This window comes from Aspergillus pseudotamarii (genome assembly GCF_009193445.1).
Source record: "Aspergillus pseudotamarii strain CBS 117625 unplaced genomic scaffold BDV38scaffold_13, whole genome shotgun sequence".
Taxonomy (NCBI): Eukaryota; Fungi; Ascomycota; class Eurotiomycetes; order Eurotiales; family Aspergillaceae; genus Aspergillus; species Aspergillus pseudotamarii.
In genome coordinates this window covers 390,718-408,578 of record NW_022475027.1, presented here as the reverse complement: position 1 = coordinate 408,578, position 17,861 = coordinate 390,718, and the positions used below count along the sequence as shown (strand labels likewise).

Here is a 17,861-nt window from a genome sequence, read left to right as displayed (position 1 = left end):
TGCAATAATGTCCCTGTCAATTGCGCAGACGATCGGTATCGGGGGGTTCGGAAGGAAACCTGACTCTTAAGGGCCAATCCGCTGCCGAGTCGGAGAGCAACGTTACCTAACCTGACTAGAATATTTTCCCGACACCTATTAAACTATTATTGATAGGGTTTGAGTATATATTAATTACTCGAGATATCCGCGACGCCAGTGGCAATCAAAATTCGACCATCCTCGCAAAGGCTGGTAAGAAGCACTGCTGTGAAACCTGGGCTATAAGATTCATCTATTGCCATGAAACATTAGTTACTATGCATATCGAAAGAAAATAATTTAAAATCTATGTGCACAGACGGCGCATAGTGAGCTTGGGATGAGATTTTAGGTCGCGACCCATGTAAGCCCAGGGGTTAACGAAGCTATATACCAGTGTTGACATTAGGTACCTTGGGATGCCAATGGACTGGGGCAAAGGTCTAGATGGAAAACTTGAAAGTGGGTACTGAGAGGATGCATGCATCCAACGTTACACGGACCCAATGATAAGGCAGTGGATATAAAAAATTTTAGACAAAGAAATTGGCGAACAAATTCTTTCCCAGACATACCCAGGCTTTGGTTGTATACCTCCTCTTCATCCAGAGCACTATTTACATGAGTAAAAGGACTTCGCTTCCTATCAGCATCAATGGAAAATACTTATGCTGTACGACAGAAGGCCAAATCACCCAATTGTGCGTCAGCAGTTCCGTCTACAGTATATGCCGTGAACGGCAATTAGGGACTCTTCCGACCAGTAAAACGCCTATCCGGGAGTCATGCCAAGACCGGACCGCGTGGGGTTCGGTGGCTCGTTCAAGAAGAAAATTTTCTTGGGTACAGTGCATGCACGGACATCAGTCGAAAAGTGGTGAAGAGAAGGGAAAAAGTAAAAGAGGAGAAAAAGAAATACAAAGGGAGAGAGGGACTGAGCTCGGATTCAAATCCTTGGGAAAGAATATCTGATGTCATGATTGCACGTTCCAAGGAAATAACTTGTTGGGAGGACGGCGCTAGTTCTCTTAGTGGATTTTGTCAAGGGTAGTATCAAGGTTCCGGGAATGAACATGAATTAGTCGACTACGTTATGTACCTTAATTGAGTGGTTATCAATGTGGACTGATTCAGTCCTTCCCGTCAGATTGAGGTGTAATGATGGCACTTGGACCAAAAGTAATACACCGAGTGTCGCAAAAGGGGAAGGAGTTCAATCTTTCCATTACTAGAGTGCATGACAGTTAATTGGTTCGCATGCTGTACGTCAGGAGATTCGAGACTGCATCTGCATAACATTCATGGGGGACATATCTCTTGACTACTAGTAGTGACTAGTGTGTCAAAGCAAGGGGAGCAATCACAGTCCTAATATAAGCAAAGTAACAATATTCTCCTAGTCTCAGACCATCGACTCTATCTAGACCGTTGAGGGCCATCGCGAGTGAGCATGCGCAGGTTTCATTGGTCGCTCCTGATAACGATACCGGCGCTAAATTGGGTTCTGGAGAATGCAGGCTAAAGAGGGGGGGGGGGGTGGAGAACTGATAGGACACTGACTTACTTTAGGGTGCGGTGACTAAAATTGAGGGTAAAATGTATCGCACGTCAGGCCCCATATACTGCCAATTACTTTGGTCCTAACCAGAAATTGGCCCACCACTGTCGCAAACAGCAAGACAGCATTTCCAAGAGTGGTAATATTTCCTACCAGCCCGTATCCCTTATCAATGGAACATGTATTAGATCAGAGTGAACCCCACCTTAAGTTAGGGGGATCCCGAGATCAGGGAAGAAGAGCGAAAAAATACCCTTCCAGTATGATGTACAATCGAAGAAGATTGAGAATTTAACCAGGTGAGTCGGATATGTATCGCGACATCATTTACAAACTAGACCTGCAGGGAGACACGTATTCCTTGATTTAGGACATTCCTGGGCAGTGACGCTAGTGGACGTCCGACCTCCTCGGAGACATGCAGACCGATGGATCTTGTCAGGGTGCTAAGTACTACTCATCGTATGTAAATATACCTGCATAATGGAGATGCATACACACATATCCGCTCTCCGCCATTGAGAAGGCCCTGTTCATTCCGGAGCTGCAGCCTTGAAGATCACCTGCCCTTGCCATTGACCACCACATGCACATACTGACAGATAAACCGACATGCATCATCAACACATACGGCACCCGATCGCAAGGATTTGGCGAAATGCCATCCATGGGAAAGACAACGCGATATCGGGGATGACGGGTAAAAGATTTCTCAAATCATTCAGCAGGTGGGTGTATAAATTTTATAAAATATATGAAGTAGATATACTTCCGATTAGATCCCTTAAGATTTGCCACAGAGCAAGCCACCATGAAACTGTGACTAAAGGAATATTGGACGGCGGTCTGGCCGATGGGAGATCGTGGGGGGCAAATCAAATGTCGTGAGAATCTGGAACTATAACCTGACCGTCCGGTACCCTCCATCTACCTGGAGCTCTTCCCTTCGACCCACTGGGTCGGAACGCACTGACTGGTCTGTTGGGGGATCGTCCCACTGTCCCAGACCGTTCGATCGCCTATTTTAAGTTGGTGTATTACCGCTAATACCACCTCCTCGTCCTCTCGTTATCCATTGGTTTTGGCCGGTTTCCGGGTACGGCGGCAAACTTTAGCCTTAGGCTACGAACTTATCGCCATGTATAGTAACGGTCACGGCGGAAAAAGTAAAAATAACACTAAAAACGAAAAAAAGAAAAAAGAAAAAAGAAAGAGCACTAAAAAGTGGATTGCTTGAGTAACCGATTGAATGTCGTTTTTGCCATCAAGGGGTTGATGATAAAAAATTGAAAAATTAAAAAAAAAAAAACCACTAAACATAGAAGAAAAGAAATCGCCATGGAAGATTAATTCGACAGTGGGAAAGAAAAAAAAAAAAAGAGTCTGTTTCAACTTAATTTCGTTTTCGCCCCTCTTGACTATTAGGAACAGTAGCAAGTCAAAAAATCCAAAATTCTCCGGTCATTAGGTTTCTTATCAACGATCATCTCATTGCCTTGATATATTGTGTACTGCGGCTCCATCTCCGGTCCCCGTTCTCCTCCCACCATCATCATCTCCACATCTCCCATATATTTCCTTTCTCCCTCCATGATTGATCATCCCATCTTTCTCTTTCAACATCGGGGTTGAGTCTTACTAATTCCCCCATCTCACTCTTGTCTCCCCTCCCCAGTTCTTACAACTTGAAACGCGATTGCTTCACTGGAATTATCTTGCTTTTTCTTTTCTTTCTTTGTTTCATCTCACTAGATGTCGAGCTTTCAAGGTATGTGCACATCTGTTCATCGAATCGTGATGCAATTTCCTTCTATGGCACCATCCCCCTTGTCATGCCACAGCGATTCTTACGTCGGTGATTTTCTCGAATCCCGTTCTTTGCGAGTCCTTCTGTATCACCACAGGAAGGGATGGGGTGTTGTGATACGCTCGCCTTTGCCTCCATTCCCCGAGTACGGAACTGATGTCCAACGCTCCTTCTTGTGGTTTCTTATGCACCATTTCTTTCGCATTTTCTCTCCAGGTTGCGTGCCGATCTTTCTTGAACACAACAGTTCTACCTTGATTTCAATTCACTGTCCCTGTACGACTTGACCATATGTTAATCTGTCGCCACCCTTGTGCTCAGCTTCAACCTAATGCTTCAGCATTGCTGTCCACTACAACACACTGTGCTAACTCATCCAAAAGATCGTATTGACGGGGCCAGCTTGTATAAGATCCTTGTCTCTTAATATCTACAACCTTACGAGAAGCAAAAGTATCCCTGTTGCTCTATTAGATCGCTTCTTGTGTTTGATCACACAAATCCGGCCGGATGCCATACACTGCGCCGCTCAAGTCGTCGCCTTTCGCGCAACATATTGAGAACATTGAGCCAGAGTCTCAGTCTTGCCCCACGTCACCTACCTTGGTTGACCCGCCGGCGGGACGACCACGCCTGTCTCGGTCTTACTCTTCGACAGCTTATGTACGCAGACACCGCAGAAGCCCATCAACCAGCAAATCGTTCACTTTCCCGGTCCCAGAGAATGTGCGGAAGTCCAAGCAGACAATAGATTCTCATGCTACCATCAGGCAATCGCCACCTCCACGAAGTGATGCTCTTATCCCTCCTGGGGCGATGATCTCTCCTCCGGAATCTGCCCCAAACTCTAGTGATGAAGAATCCAATGATGGTCACAGGGAGGGGCTTCGCCTGCAGGAGTTGGAGGTAGCTGTGAGGTCTATCGAGCAGAGGCGCGTTTCTTCTCCAGAGCGAGAAACTCAAGAGAGGAAACCGTCGTCTAGCGTAGCGCAACTAACTAATCATACTAAGAAACAACCTCATCCGCCTCTTTCTAAGGAAGCGCGCAAGATCTCCCATTCACGCTCAATCACAGAGCACGCCATCGATCTAAAACAAGAGGAGGCTGTGACGAGCTCTCCCGATGAGAGCGATGGAGATAACGACTTGAGGACGAAACGACCCATGGTGCGTAAGAAGTCAGGGGAGCTCGTTAGACCGGCTCTCCGTCCTCCTGCGGCGCGACGGCGGCCGTCGAGCATGCCTGGGACGCCAACATATGCCAAGGCCGTGCACTTTGATGCTCAGCTAGAGCACATTCGCCACTTTTTGCAGTTGGATAAGCCCCAGGCTGTGAGTGCCGGTGCATCTCCAGTAGACGACTACGAATCTGAAGGAGGTTTTCCGTTCAACAAGGATCAGCCAGACATGTCTTCCTATGAATGGGATATTAGACTCCCAAATTTTCCTAGGGATGTCTCAACCCGAGTGCATCAACGAGTTCGGCTTGAACGCTTGTTTTTGTCGTCGGACAAGAACACCTTGGTTGGTGTGGTGGCGGTCGCTAATCTAGCCTTCCACAAACATGTCGCAGCTCGTTTCACATTCGATCATTGGAAGACGATCTCTGAAGTTATTGCTGAATACAGTGATGACGTTCGCCGTAAGCAGATTAATGATGGATACGACCGATTTTGCTTCAGTATCAAGCTGGACGAGCAGGCAAATCTAGAAAAGAAGACCATGTACCTTTGCGTTCGTTATTACGTCAATGGACAGGAATTCTGGGATAACAACCGGGCAATGAATTATCAGGTTACCTTCCTTAGGATTCCTACAGCGAAGTCGGACACTCAAAGTCTATCTGTCAAACCGATCGCAGTATCTCGCGCCCCTCTTCCTCGGAGTAAGACCTTCGCTGGCTCTAGCGCCAACAACCAAGGAAAGCCCCCATCCTTCGATGACTTTTCGAGTATGAACGACTATCTTTCATTTGACCGCAAGACCCGAGGTGCTAAAGATCGGCCTCCATATGGAGGTAAATCACATGATGACGACGCGGTGGCTCCCGTGCGTCGTGACAAGCAGTCTTCCCAGATATTTGGTAGTCGTTATGATTTCGAAGCATCTTTGAATGCTGCGATGCGTACTAAGTCAGCGCACGACCGGACCACGCTCACTGCTCGGGCAAAGTCCGAAGTCTCCCCACCAGGGGGCGGGAAGTACAGCCCTGTCAAAGGAAGAGGGACGATTGTCGACCAGCCTCTGGGCGATAATTATTCACAGTCAAGAACCCAACCTCAGGCCGAACCATTGAAACCGTCCTCCTTATTGTCAAGCAAGCCTCATCGAGAATCCTCGGTGTATAAGGAGCTTGTTGACCGATATTGTTTCTTTGGTTCCTCGAACCCTTCCCACAACCCTCGTCCTATACCAAGCTTGGATAAGTCTTCCCCTCATAGCACGCAAACGTCTTCTTCTCAATCCTCACCAACAGCGTCGCCCAAGATGGACACAGCTACTGGCAACAACTCCCGAAATTCTTCACCCACTCCACACAGCTATCCATATATTGAATCCATGCAGAGCAGTTTCCTCAAGGAAACACATAGACCAGCAGTTATTCACGGATGAACGAACCTGCACCCTAACGACGAACTATATTCCGCCTTACACGTCTGACGAGTTGGGCGTTTCGTCATCTAAATAACATCTACTACTATCCAACAACATACTGCGCCCGCTCGTCAGATACGAGAATGATTGATCATTTTCCCTCCGATGTTTATTCTTACGATGTATCGTGCAGTATGCGACATGCCATTTCTATTGCAACCCTAATGTTACTTTTGTGATACCTCTTTTTTCTCTGTTATAATTGTGCCTCTCTCGTGGTGTTGAAGCTCGAAGTATGGCCTTTGCGATGGTAATAAACCGCGGGTCCTCACTTCTTGCGCTTCCTTTCTTCCGCTGAAGGGGCATAAAAGTCATGGTTACATGGCGTTGGTACCTCGATTTGTATGCTCTCGCCCGGGTGTTGGTTGTTTTTCTTTTCTTTGCTTTTATCCTTCTCATGATCATGAAGTTATGTTTCTCTAGTAATCTATTTGTTGGTCGGCAGCATGCATTGAGAGCGGTTTTATGATACAGCATCCGGACGAGGATGTCGTTAAAAGAAGTCGATTGCATTCAGCATGTTGTTAATTATCATTATTCGACTTGAGCGTTGTACGGAGTTCGATCGCACATTTTCGTCCAACTCCCCTCCCGAGTTTCTTTTCCTTTCCTTTCTCTAAAGGCGTCTTGGTACGATAGCGGGAGTATGTATGACAGATACAATACGGAGTACAGGTTTACAATTAAGTAGGTGGTTTTGACATGAGCTACCAATTCTCGACGATCTCTGACTCTACATCGGGTGTAACTGAGTTAATCCAACGTAACATGACGAGTCAGTTGAACTGTTAGATTCAAAAGTCGTACACCTGTTTCGGTCACTGCTGGCCGTGGCGCGTCCTCACTCAACTAGGTATGTAGGCGACCCGCAAGAAGAATGTAAGGTTGGGCTTGTTCATCCCCAGGATGTCCAGTGGTAAGTGTGCTGGATCAGAAGTTTCAAGTATTTAGCAGGGCATTGCAGATATACAATTATTGCTTTGCCTTGCTTTTTGTAGAGAATCAGGAGTGCAGGAAGCCTTCAACAGAGGTTGAGATATCCGGATGTCAAAATCACGTGACCTGGGGACCCGCTCTCGGGGTCCCGCGTTCCAACGGGTGATGCACCAACAACGAACGCCCAAAAACACGGGCTTGAAAGCGGTCGTTCATAACGCCCATTTTCACCCCCGCTACCCGCCAATCAACACGCTGCATTGCTTTTGACTCTCCCAGGGCATCCTCCTGCGATTAGTCATTAACCCTGTGGGAAATTCTCAGGCGAAATCACCCTTTCCCTTGCCGCCCGCCCGGAAAAGCTATATAAGCTACAGCCCCTCTCTTTACCAAGCCTTCTCTGACGCTCTTTTCCCCCTTCTTCTTGCAACCTCTGATTTCAGCAACCGGCCCGCAACGCGTCGCGTCTATCGCCCTACAACCCACCGTTACCATCTATATCTCATCGATTTCCATCTCTTTTCATCCTACTTGAACTTTAGACAACATGTCTGGACGTAAGTACTTTCCTGTTCTTCTCCTTTAGTCTTCGAAAACTCTCTCAGCGTCGTCGGCATCCAAGTTGATGATGCGCCCCTGGGGCACGTGATGTCATGTTATGGCCTGAGGCAGACAGTGCCTTGTATCCAATATCCCATCCGCCCTCTGGCTTTCTGTGGACACTCCCTAGCCTACTTACATCAAACCGTCGTTAATTCTTGCTGACTTCCATTTCCTTTAGGCGGTAAAGGTGGTAAGGGTCTCGGGAAAGGTGGCGCCAAGCGTCACCGCAAGATCTTGCGTGACAACATCCAGGGTATCACCAAGCCCGCCATCCGTCGTCTCGCTCGCCGTGGTGGTGTCAAGCGTATCTCCGCCATGATCTATGAGGAGACCCGTGGTGTCCTTAAATCCTTCCTCGAGTCTGTTATTCGTGATGCCGTTACCTACACCGAGCACGCCAAGCGTAAGACCGTCACCTCGCTGGACGTGGTCTACGCCCTCAAGCGCCAAGGCCGCACCCTCTACGGTTTCGGTGGCTAAATGCCCGACCTTCGATTTCTTTTTGTTTTGTTCCTCGTCCGACGTTTAATGGCGGTTGTCGCCACACGACCGATTCTCGCTGGCTCGAATGGACGGAGGTGCTGAGCGCTTTACGGTGTGATACTTGTTTCTCAATCAATTTTCTTTTTCATGGAATCTGTGTCATGATTACCACTAGGTACGGGGTTTTGGGACGGTCGGTTTTCTTTTTCATTTATCCTGAAGGATGGTATTTGTCGGGCTCGGTACGGTTTCGGTTGGAGGGAGCAATGGGTTGAACTTTTTGTAGACTCATTGGAATAACAATCAAACTACCTAGTAACATATACTTTCGATTCAAATTTCGTAGACAAAAATAATATTGAAGATTCACAGCTGCATCCTGGATCACATGCCGCGACTGTTCCATGCACGGGCCACACGTGAGCATGACGTTATTGCCAATCCAAGGCTTTGAACCTCGGCCGATGTTTAACGAGAAGACCTCTACATACTAATCATCTGGACATTGCATGATAACGATTCGATCCATTTCTGTTTCATATCTTTTCGATATGAGCCCATCCTCGGCTGCGCTGTATTCAATCTTGATCCCACAATCCGCGACGTGAGCATTATTATCGACCTTTACATGTACTCCGCATAATTCCCCACTTTGATCACAGCTTTCCCCAGTTGGACTGAATCCCGATACTGCAATTTTTCCTGGACAAAATGCCCGAGTACGCAGTGTCATATAATCCTGAGTTGGTATGCTGACACCGGCGTTGTTGACTTCGTACGGGATCTCATTTCTAAACACTGATTGGCCTACAGGATACCTACTCCCTTTACCAGCGATACGAAGAACCCCGACCGAACAAAGACTGGAAAACGGCCGCCCTCCGTGGCCCAGCACTTCCAGCTCTGGGAAATGCAGTAGCTGGTGCCGTGGGAGCGGCTATATCGAATGTCGCTACATACCCGCTGAGTCTTATTATTGCCCGGCTGCAAACACAGAACCAATGCAGCCCCAAAAAGACAGCAAAAACTAAAGGAGAGAGTGAAGAAGAAAAGACGGAAGGACAGGACAAAGACACGGAGGACAGTAATGAAGAAGACGAGAAAGAATACACCGACATTCTAGACGCGGCACGCAAGATCTATGCCAAAGAGGGGCTTGGAAGCTTGTACACCGGTCTTGCCCAGGACACGATCAAAACCGTAGCCGACTCATTCCTGTTCTTCCTAGCGTACGGATTCTTCAGACAGCGGAGGATTAACGCGCGATATGGCCCCTCCCGGAAAGGCGGGAAGCATGTAGTTCTACCTATATTGGACGAACTAGCCGTCGGTGTTTTAGCGGGCGCGTTTGCGAAACTGTTCACAACACCGTTGGCCAATATCGTGGCGCGGAAGCAAACCTCGAAGTCTTCAGCCAGCACTAGGGATATTGCTGCTCATATTCGAGCCGAGAAGGGTATCAAAGGTTTCTGGTCAGGTTATTCGGCTTCACTTATCCTTACGCTGAACCCGTCCATTACATTTTTCCTGAATGAGTTCTTAAAGTATAGCCTTTTCCCACGGGACAAGCGTGGAAAACCGTCCGCGGCTACTACCTTCCTGTTAGCTGCTATCAGCAAGTCGGCTGCGTCATCAATCACGTATCCGATTTCCATGGCTAAGACTCGAGCTCAAGTTACCAGCTCGAGCTTCACCCCTTCAACCAATAACGGGGAGAAAGATGACTCCGACGATGGACTGTCATTGATACCGCCCATCATTTCCAATGTGGTCAGTATAGCCCGCACGGAAGGCATCCAAGCTCTCTACGCAGGTCTACCAGGCGAAGTACTCAAAGGCTTCTTCTCCCACGGGTTCACCATGCTCGCAAAGGACGCAGTATACTCCATCATTGTACAGAGCTACTATCTTCTCCTCGTTGCCTTGCGACGATACCCTACACCGGATGAATTGATCGAGCGAGCCCGCCAGCAAGCTGAGGAATGGGCCGAAGCTGCCCGGGAAGGTGCCCGCGACCTCGCAGAGAAAGTCAAGGATACGGATACCAATGTTCTTGATCACAATGCGGGCAATGTAGCTGTCGAAATGAGTTCTAGCGGCCCCGTTTCCCCAACACTAGGCCTGCCGGAGGGAAACGAGACGGCTGAGTTGGTGGGAGATTATGTGGAAGATGAAGCGACCGAGTGGAGGAGCTTATACCATTGGTTCTGGGAGAAGGAGAGGTATGGAAAAGAGTAGCTCCATCCTGTATCTTACTATTTTGTGTATGTTGATGACGTTCAGCGAGATTATAGATATTTTGCGCAGTCGATTCGGCGCTAAATGCCTGCTCATGTCATTGTGTTGTATTTGTTTTCTCGATATATCATTAATAATAGCATGGAGTAGCATCATGGAGATTATACAGTATATGCGTCTACCGTGTAGGTTTTCTCTCGTAGTATTACTGGTTTAGCACGTTATCCTTGTACGCTTACTTGGTAAAACGAATCTCCCGTTGTACAATGTTAGATTATTATCAAGTCCATTACTGCTCCAGGCAGTTCAGTAAGTAAAAAGAAGCGTTTCATCAAACGAATAACAGGAACGCAGAACACTTTCCTATACAAAAACAGGAGGTAAAGATGCTAGATGAACAAATCAACCATAGGTGTTCAGACAGCCGCCAGGTATGCAAGCAGAACAAACAGTCCTCAGACAGAAGAACAATATGCACACATACAATGTCTTTGAAACCCGTAAATCATCTGTGTCACAAATAAAACCAGAACATAAAACGAAACAAAACAATAAAAGGTATCATAACAATCTGTTTTTGTCTTCCTCTGACCGTTGCCGGTATGCATAGTAAATTATCGGTAATATTCGTGACAACTGAAACACTGTCATGTCGGTTCGTAGAATATTAATGAGAATATATTAGTTCATTCATAAATCGTCAATCCGTCGTTATTTATCATGAGATTTCATGAGCGGCAAAAATCGCCGTCTAAACGCTTGCTGTTCTGCGTTTCTCGCTCGGCTTCTGTGCATATGCGATCAAGAGCCGAAACCCAGTGCCTCGCTTCTGGCATTCGCGGAGTACCTTCTTATCGGACCAGATGCTGAGGCCTGCGTCGCCGTTCGCTAGGACGGGTATCTCATAGCACCTTGTGTACCACCAGCGACCGACTCTGGCGACGATTTTCCGGATGGATTCGTCGTTGGAAGGGGAAGGGAATGGGTCCGAAAGGAGATCGCCGAGGGAGAGGTCGGTGTCGTTGGAGGATGATTTGCTATGGGCTTTTGCCTGGGCACCTATCGATGAGTTGGAGGGATGTGACAGTGCGGTTGAGGAGGTGGCTGTCACCGCTAATGTGGACGGATTCGAGGATGATGTGGATGAGGACGAGGCTGATGATCTCACGATCACTCCTGCGACTGGAATCCGTACCATACAGCGTCGTAGATTGTCGAACCCGTGTCGTCCCAGAAGGCGTTGTATGCTGTCGCTTGAAGGCTTGAGGCTGATACTGGGGTCTGTTAGGTAGGTCCTCTCCTTCAGATTTCTGACAGCCTTTCGGGTGCGGATCCCCATGTTCACCATGTCGAGATCGAGTAGACTCATCTCCATATAGCCCCCGGGGCGCAGTACACGCTTGCACTCTGAGATGATATTATCTTGAACATATTCAGAGCATGCTGCGGGGAAGCGCAGAACAGTCACTGTGAAGTATCGTTTAGGAAATGGAAGCCGATCCTCAAGGCTTGCATGGTGGATAGTGTGGTGGTTTGATGGCGGCTGCCAGGCGTCTGGATGTTTGGATGCTGTGGGAGTTGGTGCATCGTTCAGGTTGTACACTTCTGCATTAGGATATGTCAAAGCACAGTAAAACGACCAGTCATCGTTTCCTAGTCCATCCACTACTAGGATCCGCTCTTCCTCTCCGGTTTTGATGTGATTATGAGCAGGGCTGAATAGAACCCTTCCGAAGGACAACCATCGACTAGTCATGAGTGATCCCGATCTGATGTTGGTTTGTGCTGTCGGTCCCTCTCGGTCACGCTCAGCGATATCAAACAAAATTGTATTCCGTTGCCGACAGGTTTCGAAGCTTGGTGAGGGATTCAAAGAAGGCGATGTGAGGAAGCTGGACTGCTGCTCAATGGACAGGGATGGGGTCGATAAATTGTGGTGGTTCTCCTCATGTAGGCTTTCTACACTTCCATCATTATGGTAACAGGCAATTATGTCACTAAACGAGGGTTGACTAGAAGGCACAAGCGACGAGTGTAGAGTTGGGGCAATCTTGGATCGCCTAAGGTGGAAAGACCCGGTGCTTGAAGTTGGAGATGCTGGAGTGAGTGCTACAGCCGGATTCTCAGCAGCTGTGGGAAACGCCTGGCGATCGGAGAGTCCGTTGAGTTCAGCTTGAAGAACTCTACTTGCCATAGCGGCCAGTTCAAACTTCTCATCCGCCTCTGAATCACCTGGACAACGAGCCCTCGCAGTTTCAGGAGAGAGAACATGATCAATGAGGTCATCATATTCTCCCCATACTTCATCTTCAGTTAAAGCAGACTCAGGCTCCGGGATAACAGCTGTGACTGCTGCTAGACTCTCGGAGCCACTTGAACTTGTTATGGTCGTCGTTGAATCCTTTCTAGGATAGAATGTCAAGAATTGGTCCGAGGAGTAAGGTCCGGCAAGAAAGTCCAAGACACTACGGCCCGTAGGGTCGCCAAATGGTTGAGTAAAATCAAAGGCAAAGCTTGACGGATTCCCATGATACGCCCCTGTTTGAGCCTCCAGTGCGGCGGGTAAGCCCGGCGGCGAGTAGTCAGATAGCGTTGTTGCCACGGGAGCTGCGATCGAGGGAGAATCGGCCATACTGAATGGCCTCGAGAAGGATTGAAAAGCCGGTTTGTGCTGCCTGTCTCTTCTCGAGACTACACGTGGTATCCGACCAACTGATGCAAGGCGTGTTTGGCGCTGCTCCTCCGGGGGTTCGGCTAGATTTGGGGCGCTGGGAGACACCTGATCCCTATTGAAGTAGACTTTCGTAGAAGCCTTGAATTCGCCGTTCAGCTTAGGAGGGGACGGCAGCAAAATAGATTCGCTAGGCCTCTTAATGTTCAAGGCCGCTGGGATCTCCACCGGAGTATCTATCTTTTCCTCCTCAGTTGGTGGTGAATCTTCAACGTTCCGTATAATATCCTCCAAGGTGTCAGAGTCAACATCAACCAAAGCATAATGCGCAATAGGCCGACGAACTGCTGCTGCTGCTGCTGCTGGCGATACCGTGGCTTGGACACGATGGGGAGGTGGAAGTGGAGCTTCACTCTCGGCATTTTTAGTGTCGCGGCTTTTCTGGAAAAAATTCCATTTGAGACCTAATCCTTTCCTGGGTGACTTATTTGACTGACTCGTCGCCCCATTTGTCTTCACAGGATTTGGTGAATCCCTAGCACCTGGGCGAGATTGCCCAGAGCCAATTTCACGTGGTTGTGGTCTCTCAGAACCGACATATGAACTTGAGATTGGCTTCTCCAAATTTTCAGTATTGCGAGTCTTTGACTGGTGAAAAGATGCAGGGGCTGCCCGCACGTTCTTTTCTGGCGTGGTTTCCTGACCGGTCTTTTCAAGCCTACCAATGGTATTGGTCGAAGACGTCAATGACTCGGTGGAATAGCCGTAAGGCTTTGGGGTTGTGGCCTTCTGGGATAGGCTCGTGGCAGAGCTTGTACTGAGTCCACTTGAGCTTTGCTCACTCTGTGTTCGAGCCAATGTCGCACCATCAACACCTCCGCCATTGATAAAGACAGGTTCGAGACGATCAAGCAAGAAATCATCGAGTTCCATTTCTGGGCGACTGCTCATACTGCCTTTACTAGAAACAGACCTAGATGCACTTCTCACTGTGCTGGTTGATCTTGTCCTAGACCCGCTACTGGTGACGCTTGTCCTTCGACCGCGTTGTGCGTACTTGCCGTATCCTTCGTGCCCTGTTCCCGCAGATGGGCCTTTTCGAGCTGTGCGACTTCCTTCAGACGATTGTGCTTCCAATTCTGGCTTGGACTTCTTGGTGAACAGCCCAAATCTTCGACTCTTGGATGGGCTTGTCGGTGTCTGAGGTGTCGGTCGCGCCTTTGTTTGTCCTATTGAGGTCCCTGGAGGTTTTCTTGAAAGCTCAGGTGACAGACGGGAAGGCAGTTGAGAAGGACTCCTCGACGGTAGTGAATCCACTGAAGTTGACGCCGATTGAATGGAGCCTGGAGGAAGTCTCTCAGAAGAGAATGAGCTTTCCACTGATGGACGTCTTTTATGGCTTGTCACTGTGTCAGGTGACAGGTTACTTCGGACAACGGGTGATGGCTCCACCTGCAACATATGTGTTCCCTCCCTACTTGGCCGTGCTGGTATCTGCGTAACATTGCTTTCAATTTCCTGGGCCCCATTTGCTTTAGTGCTCTCAGGTGACCGAATAGCTTGGGAGGTCTCTTGGCTTGAGGAGCCTGACTCTGTGACAGCCTTCTCTTGTTTCTTCCTCGGGAGACAAGACTTGGCGACTGTTTTCCTAGGGGAAAGGCTGTCAGAAACAGTGGAAGTATCCACCGTCAATCCTTTCACTGCAGAATCCTGACTTCCGCTTTTACAAGAGTTTGCGCTCGGCTCTGGGACGGAACCAGAGGATTTGTTAGCCCTCGGCTGGACTGAATGTTCTTGCGATATTTGTTGCACCTGCCGCGACGATACAGGAAGTCTGGTTTGAGATGGGCTTGGTTGTCTGATACGGGGTACGACCTTAACCGGTTGTACAATTCCTGGGGAATAGGAAGATAAGGATGTGGGTGTAGATGTCCTACTCCACATACCTGGGGAGCCAGAGTATCTTGTTGATGGACTACTGGCTGAGGCAAATATAGGCGTTGGAGGAGGTAGGTTTTGCGTATTGATAGTAGTTCGTAGACTTGCAAGCTCCTTTGGTCCATTGTGAGCATGCTGTTCGGGGGTTCTTCCCACAGTTGTATCCTGAGGTATGTATGGCGAAAGTGTTTCCTTTATCGACTCGGTTTGATACCGCGGGGGTGGAGAACTTCCATCCATGACTTGGTCCGGAGAGGTAGTATCTGGAATCATAACATTTAGCTTTTCTGGCTTTGTCGTCTCGATGATTGACTTGTTATTCCCAGTGTGTCGACCAATAGTCGGTGCCTTCCTCCGAAGAACATTCCGGGGTTTACCACGGACAGGCTGTTGATAATCAACAGCCAGTGGGTTCGAAGGTGTCTCAGTGTTTACCCGTAGCGGTGGTCCTCGTTCAGTATTTAACACACTTGAGGTAGAGCGAGCTACTGATGACAGCGGATGCGTAGCTGCTCGTGGAGGTAACAACGAGCGAGCATTGTGCGTAGAGGGTATTTTAGAAGGCTTCGATGGTGCTACAGGATGACCTGAATCGGTGTGGGATAGAGATGACCCCTTGTTGGCCCCGGATCTAATGTTTGTGGGTCTTGTCATGCGCAGTGCTGATGACAGCGAAATTGAGGAATTAGAAACTCTCGCCGATGCATTGATACCAGGCAGTGGTGCGTTTCGCGACTGGGACGCAAGGTCCTTTAACCGCGGTATTCGACCGCTCTCAGACTTGTGCGACGCCATGGTGCTACCTGAGTCCAATTTCCAGCTCCAGTCCGAAGACTAATAATCCAACCGTGGGTGAAATACAGTATGGCCATGGAATCATCCCGGCTAAATAATGATCACCGCTTCTAATAGAACCGCTAACGACGTAAGCATCACACTAAGATGCGGTATGGAAGCCGATATTTACCTACCTTCCATCATCAAGACTAGAAAAGTTTGCCAGCAATCAATGCACCCGTGTCAGCATGTTTGAACGGGTTGTATAGTAAGAAGTCGGGGGAAAATAAATATTAATCGCGTGGGGGAAATATCTATTGGTGGGACAGATAAGCACCAAAGAAGAGCAAGCAAAGTAGAGCGAAGGTAACTTTGTCAAAAACCTCGGTGACCTCTTCTCTATACGAGAGGAGATAGTGATGTAATAATATCCAGGATAACGAAGTACTTAAGAGCGGTGAATTTCTTTTTTTATTATTTTAAAGAAGGACCGGACAGCTTGCATGTACTCCGCCACAGCCCACTGTGGCTAACATGCAATGCAAAGTTGTTGACTGTTAGGAGCTGTGTCTGCACGACCACGTCAGAGGATAATTGTTTAAAAAAGGGCGATAGAAGTTAATAGTAATTTAGTAACGTTGACACAGAGACCAGCTGTGCAAGAAGTAAAAGAAAGAAAAATGTGAGAAAGAATTTTAACAAGCCGAATTTAGATCATGGAGCGAGGAGCCTTGGGACAATCTGGACTTTTCAAGTTCAAGAATGTGCCCAGCGCTAATTTGGACCATAACAAGACAGCCCGGCACAGCGGGGAGACATGGTTTCTATTCGCAGACTAAGTACCCATATAGAGAGCGCAGAGAGAAATCCAGGATGGCTCTGTGCGATCGACATCGGACCCGTTGTTGAGCACAGATGTGACCGGGGAGACTATTGGTGCGAGGACGGGTAACTTTGTTTCTGTTAGCGATTGTTTTATGCCTTGGATAATTTAGAATCGCCAAGAATCGACAAGAAAGGTAACAATAGTGTAGATTTCCTCTTAAAACACGACCCCCGACTGGAAGTGGATCGCCGTCAACCGTAAAAGGAACGTGCACGACAGGAGAACAGAAGTCAAGGACAGGTCTAGTACAGGGACCCAGTCAGTTTGTCCCGACTGGTAAGCATTATTGTCTCAGCGGATTGGATACACTGGAACATGGCAGTTGACAGGTTGGAATGGGGTTGAGTGGCGTGAGATAGCGGAAAAGACCGTCGTATGCGCAATCGGCACTTTCGCCAAAAGCCCCTCGTTAAGCAGACGCCCAGATGGCAGATGCAGACATCAGCAAATCTGTTGGTAATGCGGTGCTGCAGTAGTCTAGAGCTCTATTTGGTCTGTGTGTCGGTATACAAGCTGTGATAGGATGGAATTCGGACAATTTCTTACGAAGAATTTCTTTTCTTAGTAATGGATGGTCCCCAAGTCAGGTGGTGGTCAGTGACTTGCGATCGTCCCCCCGGCGAGGCCGAACAACACTAAACGATCATCATCATGCATGTACGACGCTCTTTTTTGCCTTGTTCAACATGACAATTTACAATTCCTACACGAGCCGTTTCGTACTTTAACGAGATGGGCTTCTCGCCCACCGTCTTCTCTCTATACAGCTCTATCCAAGATGCATTCTGAAAATCGACCATACCCAAGTGCCAGAGTGCTCTATGTCTGTCAGATATTGGCGTAGCTTTTGCTTTCCCGTCAACCATAACCATAGATTCTACTCTCTGGTACGCCGAAGGGTTCGGGGCGAACCTTTGAATACACACAAATTATTCTCCATCGTATCCGTGGGATGCCAGATCAGTTCACGGCCGAAACGGGCCAAATGGATGGGTCTCAAGAGAATTCCATAATATAACAAACAAGAGCCACTCATAGACGTGAAAGGACATCCCGGACAAAGAAGCTGAGACCCCGGAGTCAATTAGGCTGGGCCCCAAGTGAAAAATCGCCCCGTCCTGTATGTATCCTTTGTGTGTGGGGACGCTGAGCCGTGGGTCCTTGATCCGCCGCTAAATGGAGAACCAGCCATGGGCGATCCTGATTGACGGAAGACGGCCTGACGGGCACGCGCGAGGCGACATGGGTTCAATCCGCCAGGCTTAGCACCCATGGGCAAAAGGCAACT

General features: G+C 48.4%; 5 protein-coding genes across 5 annotated transcripts; 3 read left to right on the top strand and 2 right to left on the bottom strand.

Moving 5' to 3' along the window:
* Positions 1 to 1,546: 1,546 nt before the first annotated feature.
* On the bottom strand, positions 1,547 to 2,286 carry BDV38DRAFT_240915 (uncharacterized protein). Its single transcript, XM_032053954.1, has one exon. It carries the CDS (start codon positions 2,246 to 2,248, stop codon positions 2,033 to 2,035), a length of 216 nt encoding a protein of 71 aa, XP_031916122.1. The 5' UTR covers positions 2,249 to 2,286; the 3' UTR covers positions 1,547 to 2,032.
* Positions 2,287 to 3,418: 1,132 nt separating this feature from the next.
* Positions 3,419 to 6,095, top strand: BDV38DRAFT_36115 (protein phosphatase regulator GAC1). The gene is made up of 2 exons (XM_032063223.1): positions 3,419 to 3,662; positions 3,770 to 6,095. Exon 2 carries the CDS (start codon positions 3,897 to 3,899, stop codon positions 5,997 to 5,999), a length of 2,103 nt encoding a protein of 700 aa, XP_031916121.1. The 5' UTR covers positions 3,419 to 3,662; positions 3,770 to 3,896; the 3' UTR covers positions 6,000 to 6,095.
* A 1,341-nt stretch (positions 6,096 to 7,436) lies between these two features.
* BDV38DRAFT_36107 (histone H4) lies at positions 7,437 to 8,167 on the top strand. Its single transcript, XM_032063222.1, has 2 exons — positions 7,437 to 7,692; positions 7,759 to 8,167. Exons 1-2 carry the CDS (start codon positions 7,626 to 7,628, stop codon positions 8,058 to 8,060), a joined length of 369 nt encoding a protein of 122 aa, XP_031916120.1. The 5' UTR covers positions 7,437 to 7,625; the 3' UTR covers positions 8,061 to 8,167.
* A 465-nt stretch (positions 8,168 to 8,632) lies between these two features.
* BDV38DRAFT_36000 (putative mitochondrial carrier protein) lies at positions 8,633 to 10,518 on the top strand. The gene is made up of 2 exons (XM_032063220.1): positions 8,633 to 8,810; positions 8,877 to 10,518. The coding sequence occupies exons 1-2, from the start codon at positions 8,775 to 8,777 to the stop codon at positions 10,299 to 10,301; spliced, it is 1,461 nt and encodes a 486-aa protein (XP_031916119.1). The 5' UTR covers positions 8,633 to 8,774; the 3' UTR covers positions 10,302 to 10,518.
* Positions 10,519 to 10,676: 158 nt separating this feature from the next.
* Positions 10,677 to 16,353, bottom strand: BDV38DRAFT_36039 (uncharacterized protein). Its single transcript, XM_032063221.1, has 2 exons — positions 15,882 to 16,353; positions 10,677 to 15,827 (listed from the first exon to the last, which is right to left on the bottom strand). Exon 2 carries the CDS (start codon positions 15,703 to 15,705, stop codon positions 11,053 to 11,055), a length of 4,653 nt encoding a protein of 1,550 aa, XP_031916118.1. The 5' UTR covers positions 15,706 to 15,827; positions 15,882 to 16,353; the 3' UTR covers positions 10,677 to 11,052.
* Positions 16,354 to 17,861: the final 1,508 nt, after the last annotated feature.

Coding starts and splice junctions, on each gene's coding strand:
- BDV38DRAFT_36000 (XM_032063220.1), top strand. CDS start 8,775: ATGCCCGAGTACGCAGTGTCATATAATCCTGAGTTG. Junction 8,811..8,876: donor TGTCATATAATCCTGAGTTG/GTATGCTGACAC, acceptor ATTGGCCTACAG/GATACCTACTCCCTTTACCA.
- BDV38DRAFT_36107 (XM_032063222.1), top strand. CDS start 7,626: ATGTCATGTTATGGCCTGAGGCAGACAGTGCCTTGTATCCAATATCCC. Junction 7,693..7,758: donor CATCCGCCCTCTGGCTTTCT/GTGGACACTCCC, acceptor CATTTCCTTTAG/GCGGTAAAGGTGGTAAGGGT.
- BDV38DRAFT_240915 (XM_032053954.1), bottom strand. CDS start 2,248: ATGGATGGCATTTCGCCAAATCCTTGCGATCGGGTGCCGTATGTGTTG.
- BDV38DRAFT_36115 (XM_032063223.1), top strand. CDS start 3,897: ATGCCATACACTGCGCCGCTCAAGTCGTCGCCTTTCGCGCAACATATT.
- BDV38DRAFT_36039 (XM_032063221.1), bottom strand. CDS start 15,705: ATGGCGTCGCACAAGTCTGAGAGCGGTCGAATACCGCGGTTAAAGGAC.